At 41.6% G+C, this 27,960-nt stretch overlaps 2 protein-coding genes across 7 annotated transcripts in view; both read left to right on the top strand.

Moving 5' to 3' along the window:
* LOC110515909 (uncharacterized) overlaps positions 1–8,726 on the top strand; it is a 113,752-nt gene extending 105,026 nt beyond the window's left edge. For 3 of the 5 annotated variants that reach the window (XM_090207090.1, XM_090207089.1, XM_036951215.2), the window contains one exon: positions 4,662–8,726. In XM_090207090.1, coding sequence (XP_090063216.1) covers positions 4,662–5,677 — 1,016 coding nt within the window. In that variant the 3' untranslated portion in view covers positions 5,678–8,726. Of the gene's footprint in view, positions 1–1,345; positions 1,479–4,661 lie in introns of those variants that run through there. The other 2 variants (XM_090207094.1, XM_090207093.1) reach the window with 2 other exon arrangements.
* Positions 8,727–10,039: 1,313 nt separating this feature from the next.
* Positions 10,040–26,516, top strand: LOC110519534 (uncharacterized). Of its 2 annotated transcripts, none has more exons than XM_036981902.2 (3): positions 10,040–10,278; positions 20,499–20,716; positions 22,394–26,272. In XM_036981902.2, the coding sequence occupies exons 2-3, from the start codon at positions 20,512–20,514 to the stop codon at positions 23,407–23,409; spliced, it is 1,221 nt and encodes a 406-aa protein (XP_036837797.2). In that variant the 5' UTR covers positions 10,040–10,278; positions 20,499–20,511; the 3' UTR covers positions 23,410–26,272. The 2 variants fall into 2 exon arrangements, with proteins under 2 accessions (XP_036837797.2, XP_036837796.2); XM_036981901.2 differs by lacking the exon at positions 10,040–10,278 and adding an exon at positions 17,921–18,007 and having other exon boundaries at positions 22,394–26,516.
* The last annotated feature ends 1,444 nt before the right edge of the window (positions 26,517–27,960 follow it).

Here is a 27,960-nt window from a genome sequence, read left to right as displayed (position 1 = left end):
TATGACCCAGTCTATTGATAGGTTGAATTCTATAATTCTGACAACATATCCCTGAATACCTGGGGCTATCTTGAGTGATCAGAGAGTAGACTAAAGAAGTGAAGTAGACAAACTGACAGCGTTTTAAAGTTCTATGAAATGAGTCTGTGTAGTTACTAACCCTTGTGATAGTGAATGGAGGATGATATGAAATGAGTCTGTGTAGTTACTAACCCTTGTGATAGTGAGTGGAGGATGATATGAAATGAGTCTGTAGTTACTAACCCTTGTGATAGTGAGTGGAGGATAATATGAAATGAGTCTGTGTAGTTACTAACCCTTGTGATAGTGAGTGGAGGATAATATGAAATGAGTCTGTGTAGTTACTAACCCTTGTGATAGTGAGTGGAGGATGATATGACTCATAATATTCACCCCTTTCTCCCCTCAACTGTGGAATAGCTTTTAGGGCCAAAGACCCCATTTAGTCGACTACTCAATTGTTGGTCAATAGGCGACCAATATTTTTTTTAGTCGAGCAGTGGCAAATATACAGTACCAGTCAAAAGTTTGGACACACCCATTCTTTATTTTTTACTATTTTCTACATTGTAGAATAATACTGACGACATCAAAACTACGAAATAACACAGAATCATGTAGTAACCAAAAAAGTGTTAAACAAATCCAAATATATTTTAGATTGTTCAAAGTAGCCACCCTTTGCCTTGATGACAGCTTTGCACACTCTTGGCATTCTCTCAACCAACTTCATGAGGAATGCTTTTCCAACGGTCTTGAAGGGGTTCCCACATATGCTGAGCACTTGTTGGCTGCTTTTCCTTCACTCTGTGGTCCAACTCATTCCAAACCATCTCAATTGGGTTGAGGTCGGGTGATTGTGGAGGCCAGGTCATCTGATACAGCACTCCATCGCTCTCCTTCGTTGGTCAAATACCCCTTACACAGCCTGGAGGTGTGTTGGGTCATTGTCCTGTTGAAAAACAAATGATAGTCCCACTAAGCGCAAACCAGATGGGATGGCGTATCGCTGCAGAATGCTGTGGTAGCCATGCTGGTGAAGTGTGCCTTGAATTCTAAATAAATCACTGACGGTGTCACCAGCTAAGCACCCCCACACCATCACACCTGCTCCTCCATGCTTCACGGTGGGAAGGAGGACCTAGTCTGCTCCTCCATGCTTCACGGTGGGAAGGAGGACCTAGTCTGCGCCTCACAAAGACACGGTGGTTTTATATCAAAAATCTCAGTTGATGTTGGGATGTCTGTTACTTGAACTCTGTGAAGCAGTTATTTGAGCTGCAATTTTTGAGGCTGGTAACTCTAATGAACTTATCCTCTGCAGCAGAGTCTGGGTCTTCCTTTCCTGTGGCGGTCCTCATGAGAGCCAGTTTCATCATAGCACTTGATGGTTTTTGCGAATGCACTTGAAGAAACTTTCAAAGTTCTTGACATCTTCCGGATTGACTGACTGTGTATTAAGGTAATGATGGACTGTCGTTTCTCTTTGGTTATTTGAGCAGTTATTGTCATAATATGGATTTGGTCTTTTACCAAATAGGGCTATCTTCTGTATACTACCCCTACCATGTCACAACACAACTGATTGGCTCAAACGCATTAAGAAGATAAGAAATTCCACAAATGAACTTTTAACAAGGCACACCTGTTAATTGAAATGCATTCCAGGTGACTACCTCATGAAGCGGGTTGAGAGAATGCCAAGAGTGTGCAAAGCTGTCATCAAGGCAAAGGGTGTCTACTTTGAAGAATCTCAAATATAAAATTATCTTTGATTTGTTTAACACTTTTTTGGTTACATCATGATTCCACAAGTGTTATTTCATAGTTTTGATGTCTTCACTATTATCCTACGATGTAGAAAATAGTAAAAGTAAAGAAAACCCTTGAATGAGTAGGTGTGTCCAAACTTTTGACGGATACTGAATATATCAAAAATGTATGGCACACGAGACATCTGTCTGATTCACGCCTGTCTGAGTGGACTAGTCCATTTGCCTGTCTGGGTGGACTAGTCCATTTGCCTGTCTGGGTGGACTAGTCCATTTCCTGTCTGGGTGGACTAGTCCATTTGCCTGTCTGGGTGGACTAGTCCATTTGCCTGTCTGGGTGGACTAGTCCATTTGCCTGTCTGGGTGGACTAGTCCATTTGCCTGTCTGGGTGGACTAGTCCATTTGCCTGTCTGGGTGGACTAGTCCATTGCCTGTCTGGGTGGACTAGTCCATTGCCTGTCTGGGTGGACTAGTCCATTGCCTGTCTGAGTGGACTAGTCCATTGCCTGTCTGGGTGGACTAGTCCATTGCCTGTCTGAGTGGACTAGTCCATTGCCTGTCTGAGTGGACTAGTCCATTGCCTGTCTGAGTGGACTAGTCCATTGTCTGTCTGGGTGGACTAGTCCATTGCCTGTCTGAGTGGACTAATCCATTTGCCTGTCTGGGTGGACTAATCCATTTGCCTGTCTGGGTGGACTAATCCATTTGCCTGTCTGGGTGGACTAATCCATTTGCCTGTCTGGGTGGACTAATCCATTTGCCTGTCTGGGTGGACTAATCCATTTGCCTGTCTGGGTGGACTAGTCCATTGCCTGTCTGGGTGGACTAGTCCATTGCCTGTCTGGGTGGACTAGTCCATTGCCTGTCTGGGTGGACTAGTCCATTGCCTGTCTGGGTGGACTAGTCCATTGCCTGTCTGAGTGGACTAATCCATTGTCTGTCTGGGTGGACTCGTCCATTGCGGAGGGGATGGCACACCACTATCACCAGTATATGCATTCAATATATTATTATTACAGTCTTACCATTGTCATTGTAGGAGTGGACACATTGTTTGTAGAGCATATACAACCTAGGCTACACTTGTGAGAAAAGTTTTGGTGTATTTCCTTCCATTTACGAGTTTTCTATTCATTATTTGTCTTTTGTTAAGAGTGCTCCTGTCAATGTTGAGTAAGGACACACACCTCATTACGCCTATAGGCTAGCTGGCCTGATTACACATAGAAGTAGAGATATAGGCTAGCCTGCCTGATTACACATAGAAGTAGAGATATAGGCTAGCCTGCCTGATTACACATAGAAGTATGCCTATAGGCTACCTGGCCTGATTACACATAGAAGTATGCCTATAGGCTACCTGGCCTGATTACACATAGAAGTAGGCCTATAGGCTAGCTGGCCTGATTACACATAGAAGTAGGCCTATAGGCTACATGGCCTGATTACACATAGAAGTAGGCCTATAGGCTACCTGGCCTGATTACACATAGAAGTAGGCCTATAGGCTACCTGGCCTGATTACACATAGAAGTAGACCTATAGGCTAGCTGGCCTGATTAGACATAGAAGTATGCCTATAGGCTAGCTGGCCTGATTACACATAGAAGTAGGCCTATAGGCTACCTGGCCTGATTACACATAGAAGTAGGCCTATAGGCTACCTGGCCTGATTACACATTGAAGTAGGCCTATAGGCTACCTGGCCTGATTACACATTGAAGTAGGCCTATAGGCTACCTGGCCTGATTACACATTGAAGTAGGCCTATAGGCTACCTGGCCTGATTACACATTGAAGTAGGCCTATAGGCTAGCTGGCCTCTGTGTAAATGTAGGCCTATAAATGTGCCCATTTGGGGATCTGATACTATTACTGATTGTCTTAACTCACCGTCACTGTGGAGTTTCTCAAATAAAAAATGTTCAGCTCAAACAGCAAGTAAACAAAGTCTGTTTCTATATCCATTGAGAATGGCAATAATTCCTCAATGTAGACTAATTAAAAAGTCTTACGATCTCTCTCCCTTTTGATAACCACTCAGCATGAAAGGGGAAAAAATGTCATGCTCTGATCCAGTGAAAATGTCATAAAATAGGCCTACCAGATTACTTCTTATCCCTTGCGCAAAATAGCCTATAGCTCTGTCTGTCTGGAGCTCGCTGGCACGGGAAAATCGTAAGGGCCCAGAATATTTTATACAATGTTGCAAGTTTTCTAGCACAGGCCAGACCAAATGATTAGTTGATACAATGTTTCAAGTTTGTTGCTGACAGGCCATGTGCAGCCAATTTGATTCATAGGATATCTATTTTCATCAGGGTATGTTCTACCTGCAGGTTGCAATGTTTTTATTTGTTGGCTTTATGTGGGCTATTTTTACATATTGGCAATAGAAGTTACTTTTAGATTCATTTTAATTTAGATATAATTTTGATTAACCACATGACATTGATTTGAGATATAAAGACTTTATTATAAATGATATGAAAATCATAACGCAGCAGCGGGAGGAGGAGAGTCGAGAACAGATTTATTTTATTCTGGTTACGCTATATTGATCTCTGGCTCCCTCGTGAGTATTTTGTGTGTCTTCATTTTTAAGTCGCAGTGCTTAAAGCATCAGACAAGCTCAGTAGCCTCCATATAGTTGATTTTATTTCAGCACATATATATGGAAAAATACACGTTTTTAAAATTAAAACATTTGGTTGAAAGAAAACAAGACTCTCGGTCGAACGGGAATAACTTTTTTTTTTTGTCGGGACAGCCCTAATAGCTTTATTCCCTGTATTGTACAGCCTACTGATATGAAGTCATATGTATATCACCCCAACTGACAGGTTCTTCTGATGTTGTTCACACAGGAGACCATGTTGAGATATTCTCTACATCCGGAGAGCAACAGCAGGAAGATCACAGAGCTAAGAGGTCTCACCACTGCCCACATTGTGAGGAGATTTTCCCAATTCTATCAAAACTAGAAATACACCTAAAAATACACACAGGAGAGAATCTGTATTCCTGTACTGACTGTGGGAAAAGTTTCACAACATCACAGGCTCTGACAGTTCATCTGCGAGTCCACACAGGAGAAAAACCTTACTCCTGCTCTGACTGTGGGGAGAGTTTCTCTCAACAGAGCAGCTTAAAAACACACCAACGTATACACACAGGAGAGAAGCCTTACTCATGCTCTGACTGTGGAAAGAGTTTCTCCGTATCAAGCAACTTAAAAACACACCTAAAAATACACACCGGGGAGAAGCCTTACTTCTGCTCTGACTGTGGGGCGAGTTTCTCTCAACAGAGCCACTTACAAACCCACCAACATATACATACAGGAGAGAAGCATTACTTCTGCTCTGACTGCGGAAAATTCTTCACAACATCAGCTGAGTTAAGAGTTCATCAGAGAACACACACAGGAGAGAAGCCTTACTGCTGCTCGGACTGTGGGAAGAGTTTCTCTCAACAGGTCCACTTAAAATGTCACCAGCGAATACACACAGGAGAGAAGCCTTACTCCTGCTCTGACTGTGGGAAGAGTTTCACCCGATTGGATATATTAAAATGTCACCAGCGAATACATACAGGAGATAAGCCTTACTCCTGCTCTGACTGTGGGAAGAGTTTCTCCCAACAGGGCAACTTAAAAATACACCAACGTATACATAAAGGAGAGAAGCCTTATTCCTGTTCTGACTGTGGAAAATGCTTCACAACATCAACTGAGCTAAAATCTCATCAGAGAACACACACAGGAGAGAAGCCTTACTACTGCTCTGACTGTGGGAAGAGTTTTTCCCGATTGGCTACCTTAAAAACACATCAATGTATACATAAAGGAGAAAAGCCTCATCAGTTCTCTCAGACCAACTAAGATTAAAGTCACTCTATCAATGAATTATCATCTCATAAAATAAGTGGTAGGAGTGAATTGGATCAAATGAAGAAAGCTTAGAACACGTTTCTCACTGTGAGAGAACTGTGCAGAGGAAAGGGAGCGTTATAGAATGATGACATTGGAAATCATCTTCCTCCATCTTTTTTTTACTTCAAAACATAGAATTGCGCCATTTTCACATGTGTTAATGTTGGGGTGGTGCTGGGGATGATGAATATGAAGTTGAAACATTTTAAAATGTCCCTTTAAGGAAAAAACAATAGGATGGTGGTTGGTCGGGTGGATGGATGAGTCAGCATATAACATGAAAGTCTAGCAACCCAACGGTTGAGTGTCAAATCTCATCACGGACAACTTTAGCATTTTATCTAATAAGCAACTTTGCAACTACACTACATGACCAAAAGTACACTACCATTCAAAAGTTTGGGGTCACTTAGAAATGTCCTTGTTTTTGAAAGAACATCTATTTTTTTTGTCCATTTAAAATAACATCAAATTGATCAGAAATACAGTGTAGACATTGTTCATGTTGTAAATTACTATTGTAGCTGGAAACAGCTGATTTTTTAAATGGAAAATCTACATAGGTGTACAGAGGCCCATCATCAACAGCCATCACTCCTGTGATCCAATGGCACGTTGTTAGCTAATCCAAGTTTATCATTTAAAAAGGCTAATTGAACAATAGAAAACCCTTTTGCAATTATGTTAGCACAGCTGAAAACAGTTGTGCTGATTAAAGAAGCAATAAAACTAGACTAGTTGAGTATCGGGAGCATCAGCATTTGTGGGTTCGATTACAGGCTCAAAATGTCTAGAAACAAATAACTTTCTTTTGAAACTCATCAGTCTATTTTTGTTCTGAGAAATGAAGGCAATTCCATGGGAGAAATTGCCAAGAAATGGAAAATCTCGTACAATGTTGTGTACTACTCCCTTCACAGATCAGAGCAATCTGGCCCTAACCAGAATATCAAGAGGAGTGGGAGGCCCCGGTGCACAACTGAGCAAGATGTACATTAATGTCTAGTTTGAGAAAGTCCTCAACTGGTAGCTTCATTAAATAGTACGCGCAAAACACCAGTCTCAACATCAACAGTGACGAGGCGACTCCGGGATGCTGGCCTTCTAGGCAGTCTCAGACTGGCCAATAAAAAGAAAAGATTAAGATGGGCAAAAGAACACAGACACTGGACCGAGGAACTCTGCCTAGATGGCCAGCATCCCGGAGTCGCCTCTTCACTGTTGAATTTGAGACTGCACTGTATTTCTGATCAATTTGATGTTATTTTAATGGACAAAAAAATGGCTTTTCTTTAAAAAAACAAGGACATTTCTTATTGGCCCCAAACTTTTGAACGGTAGTGTATGTGGGCACCTGCTCGTCAAGCATCTAATTTCAAAATCATGGTAATTAATATGGACTTGGTCCCCCTTTTGCTGCAATAACGGCCTCCACTCTTCTGGGAAGGCTTTACACTATATGTTGGAACATTGCTGTGGGGACTTTTTCCATTTAGCCACAAGAGCATTAGTGAGTTCGGGCAATGATGTTGGGCGATTAGGTCTGGCTCGCAGTCAACGTTTCAATTCATCCCAAAGGTGTTCGATGGGGTTAAGATCAGGGCTCTGTACAGGCCAGTCAAGTTATTCCACACTGATCTCGACAAACCATTTGTGTATGGACGTCTATTTGTGCTCGGGGGCATTGTCACGCTGAAACAGGAAAGGGCCTTCCCCAAACTGTTGCTGCAAAGTTGGCAGCACAGAATCATCTATAATGTCATTGTATGCTGTAGCATTAAGATTTCCCTTCACTGGAACTAAGGGGACTAGTCCGAACCATGAAAAACCATTAGTTTTAGACCATTAGTTGTCCTCCACCAAACTTTACAGTTGGCACTATGCATTGGGGCAGGTAGCGTTCTCCTGGCATCCACCAAACCCAGATTCATCCGTCAGACTGCTAGATGATGAAGCGTGATTCATCTCTCCAGAGAACATGTTTCTACTGCATCAGTCCAATGACGGTGAGCTTTACACCACTCCAGACAACGCTTGGCATTGCACATGGTGATCTCAGGCATGTGTGCTGCTGCTCGGCCAAGGAAACCCATTTTATGAAGCTCCCAACGAACAGTTCTTGTTGACGTTGCTTCCAGCAGCAGTTTGGAACTTGATAGTGAGTGATGCAACCGAGGACAGACCATTTTTACATGCTTCAGCACTCGGCGGTCCTGTGTTTTGAGCTTGTGTGGCTTACCACTTCACGGCTGAGCCGTTGCTCCTAGACATTTCCATTTCACAATGACAGCACTTACAGTTGAACAGGGCAGCTCAAGCAGGGCAGAAATGTTATGAACTGACGGTGCCACATTGAAAGTCACGAAGCTCTTCATTAAGGCCATTCTACTGCCAATGCATGGCTGTGTGCTCGATTTTATACTCCTGTCAGCAAAGGGTGTGGCTGAAATAGACAAATCCACTATTTTGAAGGGGTGTTCTCATACTTTTGTATATATAGTCTGCTTAACATGTTAGCCTAGCATGCAACTACTTACCATGTTAATGTTAGCAACAACTAATTGGAATACGTAAAATATCATACGTATAGCAAATTCGTAACATATTGTACAAAATCTAATTCGTAACATCCTACAAATCGTATTACAGTTATAGGCCAATGTAACATAACATACCGTAAAATACTAAATAGTGTGCAATGTTATTTTTTATTTTTTTACATATAGTACGTTTTGCTCTGACACCAAGTTGTCCCTCTGCAGTTCTCTGTGGGAATGAGCTAGTAGACACATGTATCAGATAGAGATGGTGTCAGTTCTTTTTTTACTACACAACAACTTTTGTTTAATGATACACAGGCTATGAAACGACGACGTGTGTTTATTAAATTGTCTTTTAAAACTAGATTCATTATTTTAGTCATTGATCATTAATGCAATTGGATAACTGTAATGAACTTAATTGATCTGCTAATGAAAAAATAAACATTCTACATGAATTTGTGCTGGTCAACCTTTGTTTTCTGGGTAATCTATACAGAAAATACTATGTTTTTGTTTAATTCATGGCATTCAAAGTAATTTACATGTCTATCTACTCAAAACATGTCACTACATCTTTACACATCACCATGGGGACAAGCCAATTTGCTAGCCACCAGTAATTGCTACAATGCACACAAATATATATTTTGCAGTATAAAGGACTTACATATGTTTCTTATTAAATAACAGTTAAATAAAATGAAAAAAAAAGTATTGTCATTTTGAAGTGTTTTATATGGTACCAAAGTCCAGGGAAAACATTACCACCACAATCCAATAATGACCCAGTTACTATTGGGGAATGGAACCAGAGAGGAAGATTGTGTTACCTTTCTCTTACTTATCGTAAGAGTAGGGGTGTTAACCCTGGAGTCCTGGCTAAATTCTCATTCTGACCATCATGGCCCTCTAATCATCCCCAGCTTCCAGGCTCATTCATCCCCCCCCTCCTCTCCCCTGTAACTATTCCCCAGGTTGTTGCTGTAAATGAGAACGTGTTCTGTCAACTTCCCTGGTAAAATAAAAAATTTATTTACTTAAACATTAATGTGCACTGTTCAAAATATATCTACAGTCAACGCTGTTGCTAGCACTAGCCTCCAAAATAAAGTGTACGATCTGGGTTAACTTGGTAGAGTTTACGAAAACAAATATAATACAAGTGTCATTCCAGATGAGGAATAAGAAATGTTCAAAGCACATGTAATGTTTGTATTTAGGCAATGTAATGTCAAGTTCTTACACAGGATGTAGCTAGTTAAAATGAAGTGTATCTTTAGGAGTAATTCATGTGTACCTGTACATTACCCACCCTGACAACCTGGCCCTCAATTTAAAGCCCATGGAAGTGACATCCAAGTGGGAGAACAAATACACTAGTACAACACAGAGTATATTTAATATCTGCACAAGTACAATGTAATTACTAGGTGTTACACAGGATTTGGCCGGTGATAATGAAGTCTATCTTGAGGGGTACTTACTTGTAATTACAGTGAACCAATAGCCAGTGGTGGAAAAAGTACCCAGCTGTCATACTTGAGTAAAAGTAAAGATACCTTAATAGAAAGTCACCCAGTAAAATGCTCCTTGAGTAAAAGTCTAAAAGTATTTGGTTTTAAATATACTTAAGTTGCAAAAGTCAATGCATTAATAATTTCAGATTCCTTATATTAAGCAAACCAGATGGCACAATTTGAAAAATATATTATGGATGGCCAATGGGCACACTCCAACATTCAGACATAATTTACATCCCTACCTCCTCTGACCAGGGTTGTTCTCTTGGTAACTGTGTGAATTGGACCATTTTCCTGTCCTGCTAAGCATTCCAACTGTAATGAGTACTTTTGGGTGTCATGGAAAATGTATTGAGTAAAAAGTACATGATTGTCTTTAGAACAGGAGTCGAGAAGGTCAGTGTGCAAAATCTGGACATGATAGATTGCCGCGGGGGGAAAAGTGTGTTATAGACCAGATAAAAACGTCAAGACAGAAGAGAGAAAGGTACGTTTTCCATGCAATTTGTTTCGTTTCCTTTTGGGAATACATGACTAGTGCTGGACGATTTAGCATAGGACGTTAGATAACTAGCTAGCTAGCATTTGGCAGCTACCTAGCCAACGGAAGGCTAGCTAGCTAATGGAAGGCTAGCTAGCTAACGGAATAGCCATAACTGTAGCATGCTAACGTTAGCTGGCGTTAATGTTAGGCTTTACCAACTAGGCTAGCTAGCTAACAAGTTACCATAGCACATTGTACGGAATATATTTACCATGTAGTATGTTGAGTTTTGTTTGGATTAGCTAGCACGCTAGATAGTTTTCTAACCTTTACTAGCCACTGTAGCTAAATTACCTAACATAAAGCTGGCAAATAGCTATGTTATGGTCGCTACTCGCTAGCTAGCTGGGCTCACTTTTGTGTGAAGCTAGCCACAATAACGATTATCCAACAGTATAATTTATGGGTCGCCTTCATAATAAAAGTCCCCCATTGGAATCAACAGTGTGTAGTCTATCTTGGGTTAGTTATACAAATCTTTCGTGTTAGCATGCAATTTTATAGCTAGCTGGATAACACAATAACTAGTTAGCAAGGCCTAGGTAGCTATAGGCCTAAACCATGGAAAGCATGATGATGATAACTACTTCATCGCTGAAATGTGGCTCCCACATGGACAGGCTTCTTATCAAACTTCCAGTGTACCTCAGAGACAGTTTCACTGAACATTGTTTGAACAAGGGCATCCTGAGATAGTGCTCGAGAAGCACCTATGCTCTCAGAGACCTGGCCGCATGGTTGGAGGATAAGGCAGGCCACACCCATGTCTCCTTTGTCATGGCCAGGTCCAGGGTCGCCCCCAAAAGCAGTTGTCAATGCCTAGGCTGGAACTCAGTGCTGCCCTTTCCGGAGCCCAGTTGACCTCTACCTTGCGAGCCGAGCTCACCTTGCCAATCCAAAGGGTCATCTACTGGAGTGATTCAACCACTGTATTGACCTGGCTCAAGTCGGAGTCCTGCAGGTATAAGGAGTTCATCGGGACCTCGCATTGCGGAAATCCAAGACCTAACAGAAGTCCAGGACTGGAGGTATGTTGATAGCATAAACAATCCTGCTGATGACGTTACTCGCGGTAAAACCCTTAAGGAACTGGCTCAACCCCATCGCTGGAGCTTGGGACCACCATTCTTGTCCCAACCAGAGAACGAGTGACCGACAGCCCCCAGGTGTACGGCCCCTCCGCAACCAACTGAAGCTCATGAGTTAAGGAAGTCCGCCCAATGCTACAGCATCTCTACGGAACCAACAACAGCTCTCCCTGACCTAGCACAATCCCAAACACTGCCGGATCTGATCGCCGCCACAAACCAGACCTCAGATGGCGTGGCTTCTATACCCACCTCCCTCGCGGCAGAGACACTACTCCTCCAGCATGCACAAGTTAGCTCTGAAAAAAGCTCTGAAAGCCGGTAGGGAAGTTGCTAAGGAGAGCCGTCTTCTCTCTCTCGCCCCCAGAATATGATCAAATCCTTGGAGTGATCAGAGTCGGGGGGAGGCTGCGCCAAGCAGAAGTTTTGGACCCCGATGCTATCCACCCAATTATCCTTGACTCCAGACACCCTCTTACCAGGCTCCTCATTAAGAGTTAGGCTTCTCCACCCAGGGCCAGAGAGGGTCAATGGGGAGATGATTGTGGAAGTACTGGATAATTGGAGGACGAGGAGTCATTCGTAAGCACCAATACACCTGCGTAGAATGTCAGAGATGGCGGGCCGGAGCCACGATGCCCAAAATGGCAGATTTACCCCCTGCTCGCTTGCGCCTCCTTAAACCACCCTTCTGGTCAACAGGAGTAGACTGCTTTGGCTCCTTGATGATCACGCTAGGACGCAGTGTGGAAAAGCGCTGGGGCATTCTATTCAAGTGTTTGACAACTAGATGTGTCCACCTGGACCTACTGGAGAGTTTGGATACTGAAGCCTTCCTCATGGCCCTACGGCGGTTTATCTCCCGACGGGGGAAACCCTACGAGATCCTGGCTGACAGAGGTACGAACTTCAAGGCAAAATAAGCCAGGTTGGAGGAAGCCTTCCAAGCCATGGAACCCAGCCTCCAGGATCAGCTGATGGACCAACAAATCTCATTCAAATTTAACCCTCCAGGAGCTCCTCATTTTGGAGGAACATGGGAGCAAGAGATCAAATCTGAAAAAGACGGCCATACGAGTCGTACTAGGGGACCAAACTGTCCCCTAGTACGTCCTGATAGAGGTGGAAGGGATACTGAACTCCAAACCCTTGGGATATCTCTCTGCAGACATCGCTGACCCCGATCCGGTTACACCGAATATGCCCTTGATGGGACGCAGAGATGCATCACTTCCTCAAGCCATGTATGCTGATACGAACCTCGTTGGCAGACGCCGGTGGCGACACAGCCAGATCTTAGCTGGTGGACCCTCAGCTGCCTCGAGCCTCCTGGCCGGTGGGCCGTATCACTAAGACCATGCCTGGGACCGATGGTCGCGTTAGATCAGTGGAGATCCAGGTGAAGAACCGGACATATATCCGGCCAGTTGCCCGACTAATTCCTCTCCCTGAGATGACAGAGGACGGGGAGCAATGAGCCTTTTTTGAGGAGTGTGGAATTTAACAAATTTCCAGGGTGGCTGTAGAAAAGGCCCATGGAGTTGGTGGAATAATCATTTAATTAATTGCCACTTACTCAGCTGTGCCAGGGGCGCTTTAATTAGGTCAGGTGGAAATGTCTCAACTCCATAAAAGGAGGATATTGCCATCGCCTGAGCTCACTGCTTTCTCTTCCTTAACTCTGTCTGATCCAGAAGTTCTGTGCTTCCATGAATCCACAAATTCCTGCCTCAGTCTCATCCATTCCTCTGTCACCTGACACGTGACCACCTGTTCACCTTCACTGTCAGTCATCCTACCTGTCCAGCTACCCACACAGATTCCGCTAATCTTTCAATAGGGTAACATAGTGTCTCAATTGTCATACATTCTTCTCTACCACAGATTTCCACTCTACAATCTACACACGATACCCCATAATGCCAGAGCGAAAACAGGTTTTTAGATATTTAAAAAAAAAAATTAAACATCAATACCTTATTTACATAAATATTCAGACCCTTTGCTATGAGACTCGAAATTGAGCTCTGGTGCATCCTGTTTCTATTGATCATCTTTGAGATGTTTCTACAACTTGATTGGAGTCCACCTGTGGTAAATTCAATTGATTGGATATGATTTGGAAAGGCAGACACCTGTCTATATAAGGTCCCGCAGTTGACAGTGCATGTCAGAGCAAAAACCAAGCCATGAGGTCAAAGGAATTGTCCGTAGAGCTCAGAGACAGGATTGTGTGGAGGCACAGATCTGGGGAAGGGTACCAAAAATGTTTGCTGCATTGAAGGTCCCCAAGAACACAGTGGCCTTCAGCATTCTTAAATGGAAGAAGTTTGGAACCACCAAGATGCTTGCTTGAGCTGGCAGCCCGGGCAAACTGAGGAAGCAGGGGAGAAGGGCCTTGGTCAGGTAGGTGAGCAGAACCTGATGGTCACTCTGACACAGCAGGAGTGGTTTCGGGACAAGTTTTGTAATGTCCTTGAGTGGCCCAGCCATAGCCCGGACTTGAACCCGATCGAATATCTCTGGAGAGACCTGAAAATAGCTGTGTAGCAACGCTCCCCTTTCAACCTGACAGAGCTTGAGAGGATCTGCAGAGAAGAATGGGAGAAAAACTCCCCAAATACATGTGTGCCAAGATTGTCGTGTCATACCCTGGAGAACTCGATGCTGTAATCGCTGCCAAAGGTGCTTCAACAAAGTACTGAGTAAAGGGTCGGAAAATGTCATATTTCCGGTTTTAAAAAATATATAAATTGCCATTTCTAAAAAACTGTTTTATTTGTCATTCTGGGGTATTGTGTGTAGATTGATGAGGGGGGGGGGGGGGACTATTTCATCTATTTTAGAATAAGGCTGTAACGTTACAATATTAGGAAAAAGTCAAGGGGTCTGAATACTTTCCGAAGGCACTATATATCAAGTCATTTGTCACCTAGTACAGCCAGAAGAGGAGCGGCCACTGCTCGGAGCCTGGTTCTTCTCTAGGGTTTTCCTAGGTTCCTTCTAAGGAGTTTTTACTAGTCCCTCTGCTTCTGTATTGCTTTCCCTTTGGGGTTTTAGTCTCGGTACCTGCACCCTCAGCGGAGTCGATCAAACACCGGGAGCATCCATTTTTTCACGAAGAAGGCAGAGAGGAAGCCAAAGCCTGAAACCTAGAAGCTTCTGGTTTCTGTCAACCTCATTGAGGCGTTTTTTTTTTACACCTTATACGTTAGGTTAGGCTATCTGTAAAGCACTTTGTGACAACTGCAGATGTTAAAAGGGCTTTATACATTGTTTTTATTGAAATGTTCATCACACCACCTGACTGGTTCTTCTGATGTTGTTCACACAGGAAACCATGTTGAGACATTCTCTACATCCAGAGAGCAACAGAGGGAAGATCACAGAGCTCAGAGGTCTCACCACTGCTCACGTTGTGAGGAGATTTTCCAATTCTATCAAAGCTAAAAATACACCTAAAAATACAGACAATGTAGAATCTTTATCCCTGCTTTGACTGTGGGAAGAGCTGCAAAATATCAAGGGATCTGACAGTTCAACATTCAACACTGGAAAAAAGCCTTACTCCTGCTCTGACCGTTGGAAGAGTTTCTCTCAACATGGCCACTTAAAAACATACCAACATATACATAAATGTGAGATTCCTCATCAGTTCTCTGACTAGCTAAGATTAAAATCATTCCTTCACTTAATTATCAAGAAATCGTAGAACACTCTATTGTAATCCTATTGTTTCTCACTGTGAGAGAACTGTGCAGAGGAAATGGAGTGTTATAGAATGTTATCCTCTCTTTACTTTACTGATCAGTATTCACTGAAACCTGCTCAATTTATCTGCGAATTAAAAATAAAGTTTGTACATTTGTACTGGTCAAACTCTTCTCTTTTGGAAAATTAATTACCAAAAAACAGTGTTTCAAGTGACATATTTGCTGTTTTTCTGAAGCTGAACAAGACAGGAAGTTGAAATGAGCGTCACAAAGCTAAATCTGACCTATTCTCTAACATGTTTTGTCATCATAAACAGCTGTGAGACCTGATAGAGTACTGCAACTGTGTTGATCTCCTGAATCATTGTAGTTATGGGGGGTTAACTTTACAGTAAATATAATGCTTTTGTTTAATTCATGGAATTCCAATAAATATACAGTGCCTTGCGAAAGTATTCGGCCCCCTTGAACTTTGCGACCTTTTGCCACATTTCAGGCTTCAAACATAAAGATATAAAACTGTATTTTTTGTGAAGAATCAACAACAAGTGGGACACAATCATGAAGTGGAACGACATTTATTGGATATTTCAAACTTTTTTAACAAATCAAAAACTGAAAAATTGGGCGTGCAAAATTATTCAGCCCCCTTAAGTTAATACTTTGTAGCGCCACCTTTTGCTGCGATTACAGCTGTAAGTCGCTTGGGGTATGTCTCTATCAGTTTTGCACATCGAGAGACTGAATTTTTTTTCCATTCCTCCTTGCAAAACAGCTCGAGCTCAGTGAGGTTGGATGGAGAGCATTTGTGAACAGCAGTTTTCAGTTCTTTCCACAGATTCTCGATTGGATTCAGGTCTGGACTTTGACTTGGCCATTCTAACACCTGGATATGTTTATTTTTGAACCATTCCATTGTAGATTTTGCTTTATGTTTTGGATCATTGTCTTGTTGGAAGACAAATCTCCGTCCCAGTCTCAGGTCTTTTGCAGACTCCATCAGGTTTTCTTCCAGAATGGTCCTGTATTTGGCTCCATCCATCTTCCCATAAATTTTAACCATCTTCCCTGTCCCTGCTGAAGAAAAGCAGGCCCAAACCATGATGCTGCCACCACCATGTTTGACAGTGGGGATGGTGTGTTCAGCTGTGTTGCTTTTACGCCAAACATAACATTTTGCATTGTTGCCAAAAAGTTCAATTTTGGTTTCATCTGACCAGAGCACCTTCTTCCACATGTTTGGTGTGTCTCCCAGGTGGCTTGTGGCAAACTTTAAGACACTTTTTATGGATATCTTTAAGAAATGGCTTTCTTCTTGCCACTCTTCCATAAAGGCCAGATTTGTGCAATATACAACTGATTGTTGTCCTATGGACAGTCTCCCACCTCAGCTGTAGATCTCTGCAGTTCATCCAGAGTGATCATGGGCCTCTTGGCTGCATCTCTGATCAGTCTTCTCCTTGTATGAGCTGAAAGTTTAGAGGGACGGCCAGGTCTTGGTAGATTTGCAGTGGTCTGATACTCCTTCCATTTCAATATTATCGCTTGCACAGTGCTCCTTGGGATATTTAAAGCTTGGGGAATCTTTTTGTATCCAAATCCGGCTTTAAACTTCTTCACAGCAGTATCTCGGACCTGCCTGGTGTGTTCCTTGTTCTTCATGATGCTCTCTGCGCTTTTAACGGACCTCTGAGACTATCACAGTGCAGGTGCATTTATACGGAGACTTGATTACACACAGGTGGATTGTATTTATCATCATTAGTCATTTAGGTCAACATTGGATCATTCAGAGATCCTCACTGAACTTCTGGAGAGAGTTTGCTGCACTGAAAGTAAAGGGGCTGAATAATTTTGCACGCCCAATTTTTCAGTTTTTGATTTGTTAAAAAAGTTTGAAATATCCAATAAATGTCGTTCCACTTCATGATTGTGTCCCACTTGTTGTTGATTCTTCACAAAAAAATACAGTTTTATATCTTTATGTTTGAAGCCTGAAATGTGGCAAAAGGTTGCAAAGTTCAAGGGGGCCGAATACGTTCGCAAGGCACTGTATCTGTATTTATCTACTCAATACATGTCATGACACCTCTACACACTGGGACAAGCCAATTTACTAGTCACCAATATTCTCTACATCAAATCAGTGATGACTGTTCAACAGTCTTATGGCCTGGAGATAGAAGCAGTTTCATTCTCTTGGTACCAGCTTTGATGCACCTGTACCGTCTCTGCTTGCTACATGGTAGCAGGGTGAACAGGCCGTGGCTCGGGTGGATGAGATTCTTGATCTTCCACATAAAATGTTATTGATCACATACACATGGTTAACAGATGTTATTCCGAGTGTAACAAAATGTTTGTGCTTCTAGTTCCGACTGTGCAGCAATATCTAGCAAGTAATATCTAGCAATTCCACAACAAATACCTAATACACACATCTAAGTAAAGGAATGGAATAAGAATCTATATTAATATATGGATAAGCAATGTCAGAGTGGCATAGGCTAAGATGCAATATATATTATAGAATACAGTATATACATATGAGATGAGTAATGCAAGATATGTAAACATTATTCAACTGGCATTATCTCTGTGGCCTTCCACAGAGACCATGTAATGTTTAAAAAAAAACTTAGACATTAAAACAGACACACCTTTAGTTTTCTTGAACCAAGGTTTATTTGTCTTGCTAATCAAGTTCGCTTTATATTTTACATGCTTTATCAGTAGTTAGTCCATCAGTCCAATACATGTCGCTGTTGCACTACGGTAGTGGGAAACAGGAAGTTCCGGGTTGCCTGCCACCATTCTTCGGAGTAAAGAAAACGACAGAACGTTGTTGTGCGTTTCGCTTTATTACTACAGGTATGTAATAGCACGTTTAAACTGTCTAATAGCGAAAGAGCGTCATAACGTATTAGATAACACAACGTATAAGATATTATCACGTTTGGGAAAGGTTTTGTGTAATTTCTCGTGTCAAACCGAGTGAGTGATGAACGTGATAAAAAAAATATTTTACAAGCACACGGAGCGGTGTCCAACACACACACGTTCATTTGTGAGGCTTTCCAGGTTCATACATAACTCAGTCGTGTTCTCCTGGGGATGTTCAGTACAAAAACGTTGTGGAAAGTTGCAGATAGAAATGCCCTGAATAGAACTGAGATGATCCCTTAGAATCAGAGGCATGTTTATTCTACATAATACATTTATATCGGAATGTGGCCAACGTCTCCGTCCCCCTCCTGGAAGCAGCCCTGGTACCCGCTTGTCCCTAGCTATGTGAAGCTAGCCAGAATAGCGATTAGCCACAATTGCGTTTCTCCCTCAACATAAAAGTCCCTCATTGAAATTGATGCAAACTGATACAAAATAGTGGAATCATTTCAAATTTGGACTAGGCAACACTAAACATGGTTAGAATGTTGTTACTTAATTTAAAATGGATTAGAATGGCTCCGGAGTAGATGGCTGCTGTTTTATGGTTTCCTAACCAATTGTGCTATTGTGTGTTTTTTTGGCATTGTGGGTAATCTGCTTCTACCCTCAGTCCTATTAGCCAACGTACAATCATTGGATGACAAAATAGACGAGCTACGATCACAAATAAACTGTAATGTCTTATGTTTCACCGAGTCGTGGCTGAACGATGACATAGATAGCATACAGCTGGCAGGGTTTGCGCTGCATCGGCAAGATGGAACATCTGCCTTTTGTAAGACAAGGGGTGGTGTCTGTGTATATTTGTAAACAACAGCTGGTGCATGAAATCTAATATTAAAGAATTCTAAAGGTTTTGCTTGCATGAGGTACAGTATCTCATGATAAGCCTTAGACCACACTATTTACCAAGAGAGTTTTCATCTATATTTTTCATTGCTGTCTATTTATCACCAATGAGCTCTATAAGGCCATAAGCAAACAAGAAAATGCTCATCCACTCCTAGTGGCCGGAAACTTTAATGCAGGAAAGCTAAAATCTGTTTTGCCCCATTTCTACCAGCATGTCACGGATGCAAATAAAACTAATCTAGATCACCTTTACTCCACACACAGAGACGTGTACAAAGCTCTCCCTCGCCCTCTATTTGGCAAATCTGACCATAATTCTATCCTCATGATTCCTGCTTACAAGGATGTGGCAGAGCTCGCACACTATTACAGACTACAAAAGGAAGCACAGCCGTGAGCTGCCCAGTGACACGAGCCTACCAGACGAGCTAAATTACTTCTATGCTCACTTCGAGGCAAGCAACACTGAAGCATGCATGAGAGCATCAGCCGTTCCAGACGACTGTGATCACGCTCTCCATAGCCGATGTGAGTAAGGCCTTTTAACAGGTCAACATTCACAAGGCCAGGCAGATACTCCGAGCATGCATTGACCAACAGGAAAGTGTCTTCACTGACTTTTTCAACCTGTCCCTGACTGAGTCTGTAATACCTACATGTTTCAAGCAGACCACCATAGTCCCTGTGCCCAAGAACACTAAGGTAACCTGCCTAAATGACTACCAACCCGTAGGACTCACGCCTGTAGCCATGAAGTGCTTTGAAAGGCCAGTCATGGTTTGCATCAACACCATTATACCAGAAACCCTAGACCCACAACAATTTGCATACTGCCCTAACAGATCCACAGATGATGCAATCTCTATTGCACTCCACACTGCCCTTTCCCACCTGGACATAAGGAACGCTTTTATATGACTTTTCAACTTTCATTCATAACCTAAAATGAATCTAACTTGAACGTTTGGAAAAATAAGTATTTTAGATGTTTTTTTGCTTACTAGGACTATTGTAGTATCCGAATGACACTAATTGGTTCAGGACTCCAGCACTGCAGGTGGTGGTAACTCTGTGGTGTCAACGGACTTCCGTTCAGGCAGTGCGGGTGCATGAGTGAGAGACAATTTCAAGGTTGCATTACTGTTTTGAAGCAGAACGTAATGATTATCAGTTTTCTACATGTGTAAAAATATTCAGACACATTCAGTTGTTTCCATCTTTATCTATAAATGTTTCTATCGTATGAACGGGAAATACAATTGGAGTTAAATAATACAGAGAAGACAAGGTTATTCAGGAAAATAGTACATAGTGCTGCCTGAAACATACTGCAACCTTGTACTAAATGGTTTTTGAGTCATTTATGCATTTATGTGAATTTAGTAAATCTACTATAGGTTATGAGCGCTGTAATTTAAAGTGTGCAATGTGAAATGAATAAATGGTTTTGTTTTCAATGTTTAGCTACCTGATCTAATATCATTTTTAGAGAATAAAGAAAACACCAGAACTCTCAAGACAATAACTTTTTGGGGGGGCCATTTTCTCTTCATTACTACAGGCCAACTCCGATTATGTCTGAGGCCGGTAACATCAACAGTGAGGACAAACCCAATCTACAGTCACTGGGTCCTAATGGTGACAGTGGAGCCCAGTTTGTACTGCAGGATCCAGAGATGGCATCAGTGAAGCTGGAAGACTGCAGTCAAACACTGGAGCTGAATGTCAACATTAAAGATGAAGAAGAGGAGGAGAAGATTAGGAAATCTGTTTATGATGGTAAGAGCAGGTTCTATCTATAAATTATCTTCATAAGTTAGACCTCCATAAGTTATTGATAGGTTTAATTCTGTAAATCTGACATCAGAGATCCTTGAACAAGTTCTATGAAATGAGCCTGTAGTTTCTAACCCTTGTGATAGTGAGTGGATGATGATATGAAATGAGTCTGTGTAGTTACTAACCCTTGTGATAGTGAGTGGAGGATGATATGAAATTAGTCTGTGTAGTTACTAACCCTTGTAATAGTAAGTGGAGGATGATATGAAATGAGTCTGTTGTTACTAACCCTTGTGATAGTGAGTGGAGGATTATATGAAATGAGTCTGTAGTTACTAACCCTTGTGATAGTGAGTGGAGGATGATATGAAATGAGTCTGTTGTTACTAACCCTTGTGATAGTGAGTGGAGGATTATATGAAATGAGTCTGTGTAGTTACTAACCCTTGTGATAGTAATTTGGGGATGATATGAAATTAGTCTGTGTAGTTACTAACCCTTGTGATAGTGAGTGGAGGATGATATGAAATGAGTCTGTGTAGTTACTAACCCTTGTGATAGTGAGTGGAGGATGATGTGACTCATAATATTCACTTTTTTTGGTTACTACATGATTCCATATTTGTTATTTTATAGTTTTGATGTTTTATTCTACAATGTAGAAAATAGTAAAAATAAAGAAAAACCCTTGAATAAGTAGGTGTGTCCAAACATTTGACTGGTACTGTGTATATAAAACTTGTATGACACACGAGACATTTGTCTGAGTGAATCTGATAATATTTCTGTTTGTCTTAACTCACCGTCACTGTGGAGTTTCTCGTATAAAAAATGTTAATCTCAAACAGCAAGTAAACAAAGTCTGTTTCTACAAAAAATCCAGTTCTCTCCCTTTTGATAACAACTCAATATGAAAGGGGAAAAAATGTCATGCTTTGATTCGGTGGAAACATCTTACTTCTTATCCCTTGTGCAAATAGCCTACAGCTGTGTCTGTCTGTCTGTCTGGAGCTTGCTGGCAACTCTAAGGGCCCAAAATATTTTATACAATGTTGCAAGTTTTCTAGCACAGGCCACACCAAATTAATAGTTGATACAATGTTTAAAATGTCTTCCAGACAGACCATGTGCAGCCAATTTGATTGATAGGATAACTATTTTCAGCAGGATATTTTCTACCTGCACGCTGCAATGTTTTTATTTGTTGGCTTTATGAAAGCTAGTTTTACATATTGACAATAGAAGTTACTTTTAGATTTGTATCATTTTGATAGAATTTTGATTAACCACGTGACATTGATTTGAGATATGAAAACTTTATTATGAATGAAACCGTTCCATGAAAATGTACACATGAAAATCACAACTGGCAAATCAGTAGAAATGGTACTATACCTTCGCACTCCAAATGGAAAAGGTTGCCGACCGGCAACGTCAGGAGCATAACAGAAGGCCAGCGGGAGAAGGAGAGTCGGGAACAGATTTTTTTTTACTTCTGGTTAGGCAATATTTATTTCTAGCTCTCTCTTGAGTATTTTATGTGTCTTCATTTTTAAATCGGACAAGCTCAGTAGCCTCCATATAGCTGATTTTATTTCAACACATATATATGGAAAAATAAACGTTTTAAAATTTTAAAAAATTGACTGACTGGTTCTTCTGATGTTGTTCACACAGGAGACCATGTTGAGACATTCTCTACATCCAGAGAGCAACAGCAGGAAGATCACAGAGCAAACAGGTCTCACCACTGCCCACATTGTGAGGAGATTTTCCCAATTCTATCAAAGCTAAAAATACACCTACAAATACACACAGGGGAGAATCTGTATTCCTGCACTGACTGTGGGAAGAGTTTCACAACATCACAGGCTCTGACAGTTCATCGACGAGTGCACACTGGAGAAAAACCTTACTCCTGCTCTGACTGTGGGGAGAGTTTCTCGCATCAGAGCAACTTAAAAACACACCAACGTATACATACAGGAGAGAAGCCTTACTCCTGCTCTGACTGTGGGGAGAGTTTCTCTCAACAGAGCAGCTTAAAAACACACCAACGTATGCACACAGGAGAGAAGCCTTACTCCTGCTCTGACTGTGGGAACAGTTTCACCTCATCAAGCAGCTTAAAAAAACACCAACGTGTACACACGGGAGAGAAGCCTTACTCCTGCTCTGACTGTGGGGCGATTTTCTCTCAGCAGAGCAGCTTAAAGTCACACCAACTTATACATACAGGAGAGAAGCATTACTTCTGCTCTGACTGTGGAAAATGTTTCACAAGATCAGTTGAGCTAAGAGTTCATCGGAGAACACACACAGGAGAGAAGCCTTACTGCTGCTCTGACTGTGGGAAGAGTTTCTCTCAACAGGGCCACTTAATATGTCACCAGCGAATACACACAGGAGAGAAGCCTTACTACTGCTCTGAATGTGGGAAGAGTTTTTCAAATCAGAGCAACTTAAAAACACACCAACGTATACATAAAGGAGAGAAGCCTTACTCCTGCTCTGACTGTGGGAAGTGCTTCACAACATCAACTGAGCTAAAAGTTCATCAAAGAAGACACACAGGAGAGAAGCCTTATTTCTGCTCTGACTGTGGGAAGAGTTTCACCCGATTGGCTACCTTAAAAACACATCAATGTATACATAAAGGAGAGAAGCCTCATCACTTCTCTCAGACCAGCTAAGATTAAAGTCACTCCATCAATTAATCCTCATCTCATAAAAGAAGTGGTAACAGTGAATTTGATAACATTAAGAAAGAGTAACACTACTGTAATCATATTGTTTCTCACTGCGAGGGAACTGTGAAGAGGAAAGAGTGCGTTTATAGAATCATGTCATTGGAAAGTCCATCCTTTTTTTTAATGAGCCATTTGCACATGTGTTGATGTTGTGGTGGTGCTGGAGATGATGAATATGAAGAAATGTCCCTTTAGGACAAACCAAAAGGAGGGTGGATAGATGGGTCTGCATATAACATGAACGTCTTGCAACCCAAAGGCATATAACATGAACGTATTGCAACCCAAAGGCATATAACATGAACGTCTTGCAACCCAAAGGCATATAACATGAACGTCTTGCAACCCAAAGGCATATAACATGAACGTCTTGCAACCCAAAGGCATATAACATGAACGTATTGCAACCCAAAGGCATATAACATGAACGTCTTGCAACCCAAAGGCATATAACATGAACGTATTGCAACCCAAAGGCATATAACATGAACGTCTTGCAACCCAAAGGCATATAACATGAACGTATTGCAACCCAAAGGCATATAACATGAACGTCTTGCAACCCAAAGGTTTCATGTTCGAATCTCATCATGGACAACTTTTGCATTTGAACTAATAAGCACCTTTTCCAACTACACTACATGGACAAAAGTATGTGGGCACCTGCTCGTGGAACATCTCATTCCAAAATCATGGCCCTTAATATGGACCTGGTCCCCCTTTTGCTGCTATAACAGCCCCCACTCTTCTGGGAAGGCTTTCCACTAGATGTTTGAACATTGCTGCTATAACAGCCCCCACTCTCCTGGGAAGGCTTTCCACTAGAAGTTGTAACATTGCTACGGGAACGTGCTTCCATTCAGACGCATTAGTGAGGTTGGGCACTGATGTTGGGCGATTAGGCCTGGCTCGCAGTCGATATTCCAATTCATCCCAAAGGTGTGATGGGGTTGAGATCAGGGCTCTGTGCAGGCCAGTCAAGTTCTTTCAAACCGTTTTTTGACACACCATTTCTGTATGGACGTCTATTTGTGCTCGGGGGCATTGTCACGCTGAAACAGGAAAGGGCCTTCCCCAAACTGGTGCCACAAAGTTGGCAGCACAGAATCATCTATAATGTCATTGCACGTTAAGATTTCCCTTCACTGGAACTATGGAGCCTAGCCCGAACCATGAAAAACAGCCCCACACCATTATTCCTCCACCAAACTTTACAGTTGCCACTATGCATTGGGGCAGGTAGCGTTTGCCTGGCATTCACCAAACACAGATTTTTCTGTGGGACTGCCAGATGATGAAGAGTGATTCATCACTCCAGACAACACGTTTACACTGCTTCAGAGTCCAATAGCGGCGAGCTTTACACCCCTCCAGCCAATGCTTGGCATTGCGCATGGTGATCTTAGTCTTGTGTGCGGCTACTCGGCCATGGAAACCCATTTCATGAAGCTCCCGATGAACAGTTCTTCTGTTGCTTCCAGAAGCAGTTTGGAACTCGATAGGACAGGCAATTTTTACGTGCTAAGCGCTTCCGCTCTCGGTGGTCCCGTTTTTTGAGCTTGTGTGGCTTACCACTTCGTGGTTGAGCCATTCTTGCTCCTAGATGTTTTCATAATAACAGCACTTACAGTTTAACAGGGCAGCTCTAGCAAGGAAGAAACATGACGAACTGACTTGTTGGAAAAGTGGCATCCTATGACGGTGCCACATTGAAAGTCACTGAGCTCTTCAGTATCAGTAAGGCCATTCTACTTCCAATGTTTGTCTATGGAGATTGCATGGCCGTGTGCTCGATTTTATACTCCTGTCAGCAACAGGTGTGGCTGAAGTAGCCAAATCCACTATTTTGTGTGTATATATAGTGTACTTAGCATGTTAATTAATGTTAGCAACAACAAAATGGAATTTGTAAAATATCATACGTATCGCAAATTCGTAACATATTGTACGAATTGTAATTCATACATCTTAGAAATCGTATTACATTCATAGGCCAATGTAACATAACATACTAAATTGAGTGGTATGGTTTTGCTCTGACACCAAGTTGTCCCTCTGCAGTTCTCTGTTGGGAATGAGCTAGTAGACACATGTATCAGATAGAGATGGTGTGATGATCAGTTCTCTGTTGGGAATGAGCTGGTAGACAACATGTATCAGATAGAGATGGTGTGATGATCAGTTCTCTGTTGGGAATGAGCTAGTAGACACATGTATCAGATAGAGATGGTGTGATGATCAGTTCTCTGTTGGGAATGAGCTGGTAGACAACATGTATCAGATAGAGATGGTGTGATGATCAGTTCTCTGTTGGGAATGAGCTAGTAGACAACATGTATCAGATAGAGATGGTGTGATGATCAGTTCTCTGTTGGGAATGAGCTGGTAGACAACATGTATCAGATAGAGATGGTGTGATGATCAGTTCTCTGTTGGGAATGAGCTAGTAGACACATGTATCAGATAGAGATGGTGTGATGATCAGTTCTCTGTTGGGAATGAGCTAGTAGACACATGTATCCGATAGAGATGGTGTGATGATCCGTTTTCTGTGGGAATGAGCTGGTAGACACATGTATCAGATAGAGATGGTGTGATGATCAGTTTTCACCATTACTTTGGGTGGATTATTTTTTACTACATAATGACTTTTGTTTAATGATACACAGGCTATGAAATGACTTCCCTGTTTATTAAATTGTCTTTTAAAACTAGATTCATTATTATAGTAATTGATAATTAATACATTTGGATAACTGTAATGAACTTAATTTATCTGCTAATGAAAAATAAACATTCTACATGATTTTGTGCTGGTCAACCTTTGTTTTTTGGGTTATCTATACAGAAAATACAATGTTAATTTCTAATTGACATGTTTATCTACTCAAAACATGTCACTACACCTTTACACATCACCATGGGGACAAGCCAAATGGCTAGCCACCAGTAATTGCTACAATGCACACAAATAGATGTTTTGCAGTAGAAAATACTTAAATGTTTCTTATTAAATAACAGTTCAATAAAAATGATATTGTGCAATGAAACCAAGTGTATTCATCATTTTGTTGGATTAAAAGTACTTACAAATGTTTGATTGTGTGCACTCGCTGTGTGATCTTTTATAGAACTCACCAGCATATGTGGTCCTAAAGACTGGAAAGGAGTTGAGCCATCTCTATGGGGAAAGAATATAGTTTGGGCTGAATCCAGGAAATAAAGTCTGAGGTTAAAACCTGTTATGGATGATGCGAATTTTCGCAGCTTTTTGTTAAAAATCGCGCAACATTTCAAAGTCCTGCTACTCATGCCAAGAATATAGTATATGCATATGATAAGTATGTGTGGATAGAAAACACTCTGAAGTTTCTAAAACTGGTTAAATCGGGTCTGTGGCTATAACAGAACGTGTTTAGGAGTAAAAATCCCTGGTAAAACTGTTTACCAAAAACAAAATATTTGTCCGCCATTCAATGTATTGTTAAAGGCGACCTAAAATAAATGAGGACCCCCTGTAAACGCCTACAGCTTCCACACATTTATCCTTGGTTACAACACGAATAAGCCCCTCCTTTCTTGAGGCGCACCACAGTATGTTGTGAAACTGAAAAAATGGACGATGATTTCCAGACTTGCTGCTATCGAATACAGATCGCCCCGTGATCAATTTGATACATCATTAACGTTTATTAATACCTACAGTTGGTTTAGAAAAGTCGTTTGAAGTGATTTGTAAAAGTTTATAGGCGACTTTTGTAATTTTAAAAAGTGACGTTGCGTCTTGTAAATGGGCTTTTTGCAGCATCAGACTGGCCTTCAGCAAATTACATTTTGGGTATACAATGACGGATTTAATCGGGAAAAAGACCCAATTGTGATGTTTATGGGACATATAGGAGTGCCAACAAAGAAGCTCGTCCAAGGTAATGAATGTTTTATATTTTATTTCTGCGTTTTGGGTAGCGCCGGCTACCGCAAAATCTGTTGTTTACGTGTCGTGCTGGTATTTTGGGGGGGTGCATGCTATCAGATAATAGCTTCTCATGCTTTCGCCGAAAAGCATTTTACAAATCTGACTTGGTGGCTAGATTCACAACGAGTGTAGCTTTAATTCAGTACCTTGCATGTGTATTTTTATGAAAGTTTGAGATTTATCGAGTACTATACTCGAGTACTATAGGTGGCGCTCTGAAATTTCCGCTGAGCTGTCCCTGTGCAGGGACCACCTCCATAACAAGTTTTAACACAGGCTTAGGAGATCTTATACGTTTTGTTCTACGAGATCATATCAGTCATTTAACAGGACCTGTATGAACTATGAAGCATTTTATGTGCTTTATATGATACATAACTGCAGCAAAATGCAAAAAAAGTGATGTTAGCTGATGAAGATTAACTCATAGAAAACGTATGAGATCTAAGCCTGTGTTTACCACAGACCTTTTAGTGCCTACAAAAAGACCATTACTATTGCTCTCGATTGCTTTGCAG

The sequence above is a fragment of the Oncorhynchus mykiss genome, chromosome 18 (genome assembly GCF_057628025.1).
Source record: "Oncorhynchus mykiss isolate SJ-2025 chromosome 18, ASM5762802v1, whole genome shotgun sequence".
Taxonomy (NCBI): Eukaryota; Metazoa; Chordata; class Actinopteri; order Salmoniformes; family Salmonidae; genus Oncorhynchus; species Oncorhynchus mykiss.
The sequence above is the reverse complement of the archived record's forward strand: the minus strand, read 5'-3'. Positions and strand labels throughout refer to the sequence as shown.

What these genes read in the sequence shown, in the direction of transcription:
- LOC110519534 (XM_036981901.2), top strand. Translation starts at nt 20,512, where the DNA reads ATGTCTGAGGCCGGTAACATCAACAGTGAGGACAAACCCAATCTACAG. An exon ending in TAGGAAATCTGTTTATGATG is followed by an intron (nt 20,717 to 22,393) that starts GTAAGAGCAGGT and finishes TTGTTCACACAG; the next exon opens with GAGACCATGTTGAGACATTC.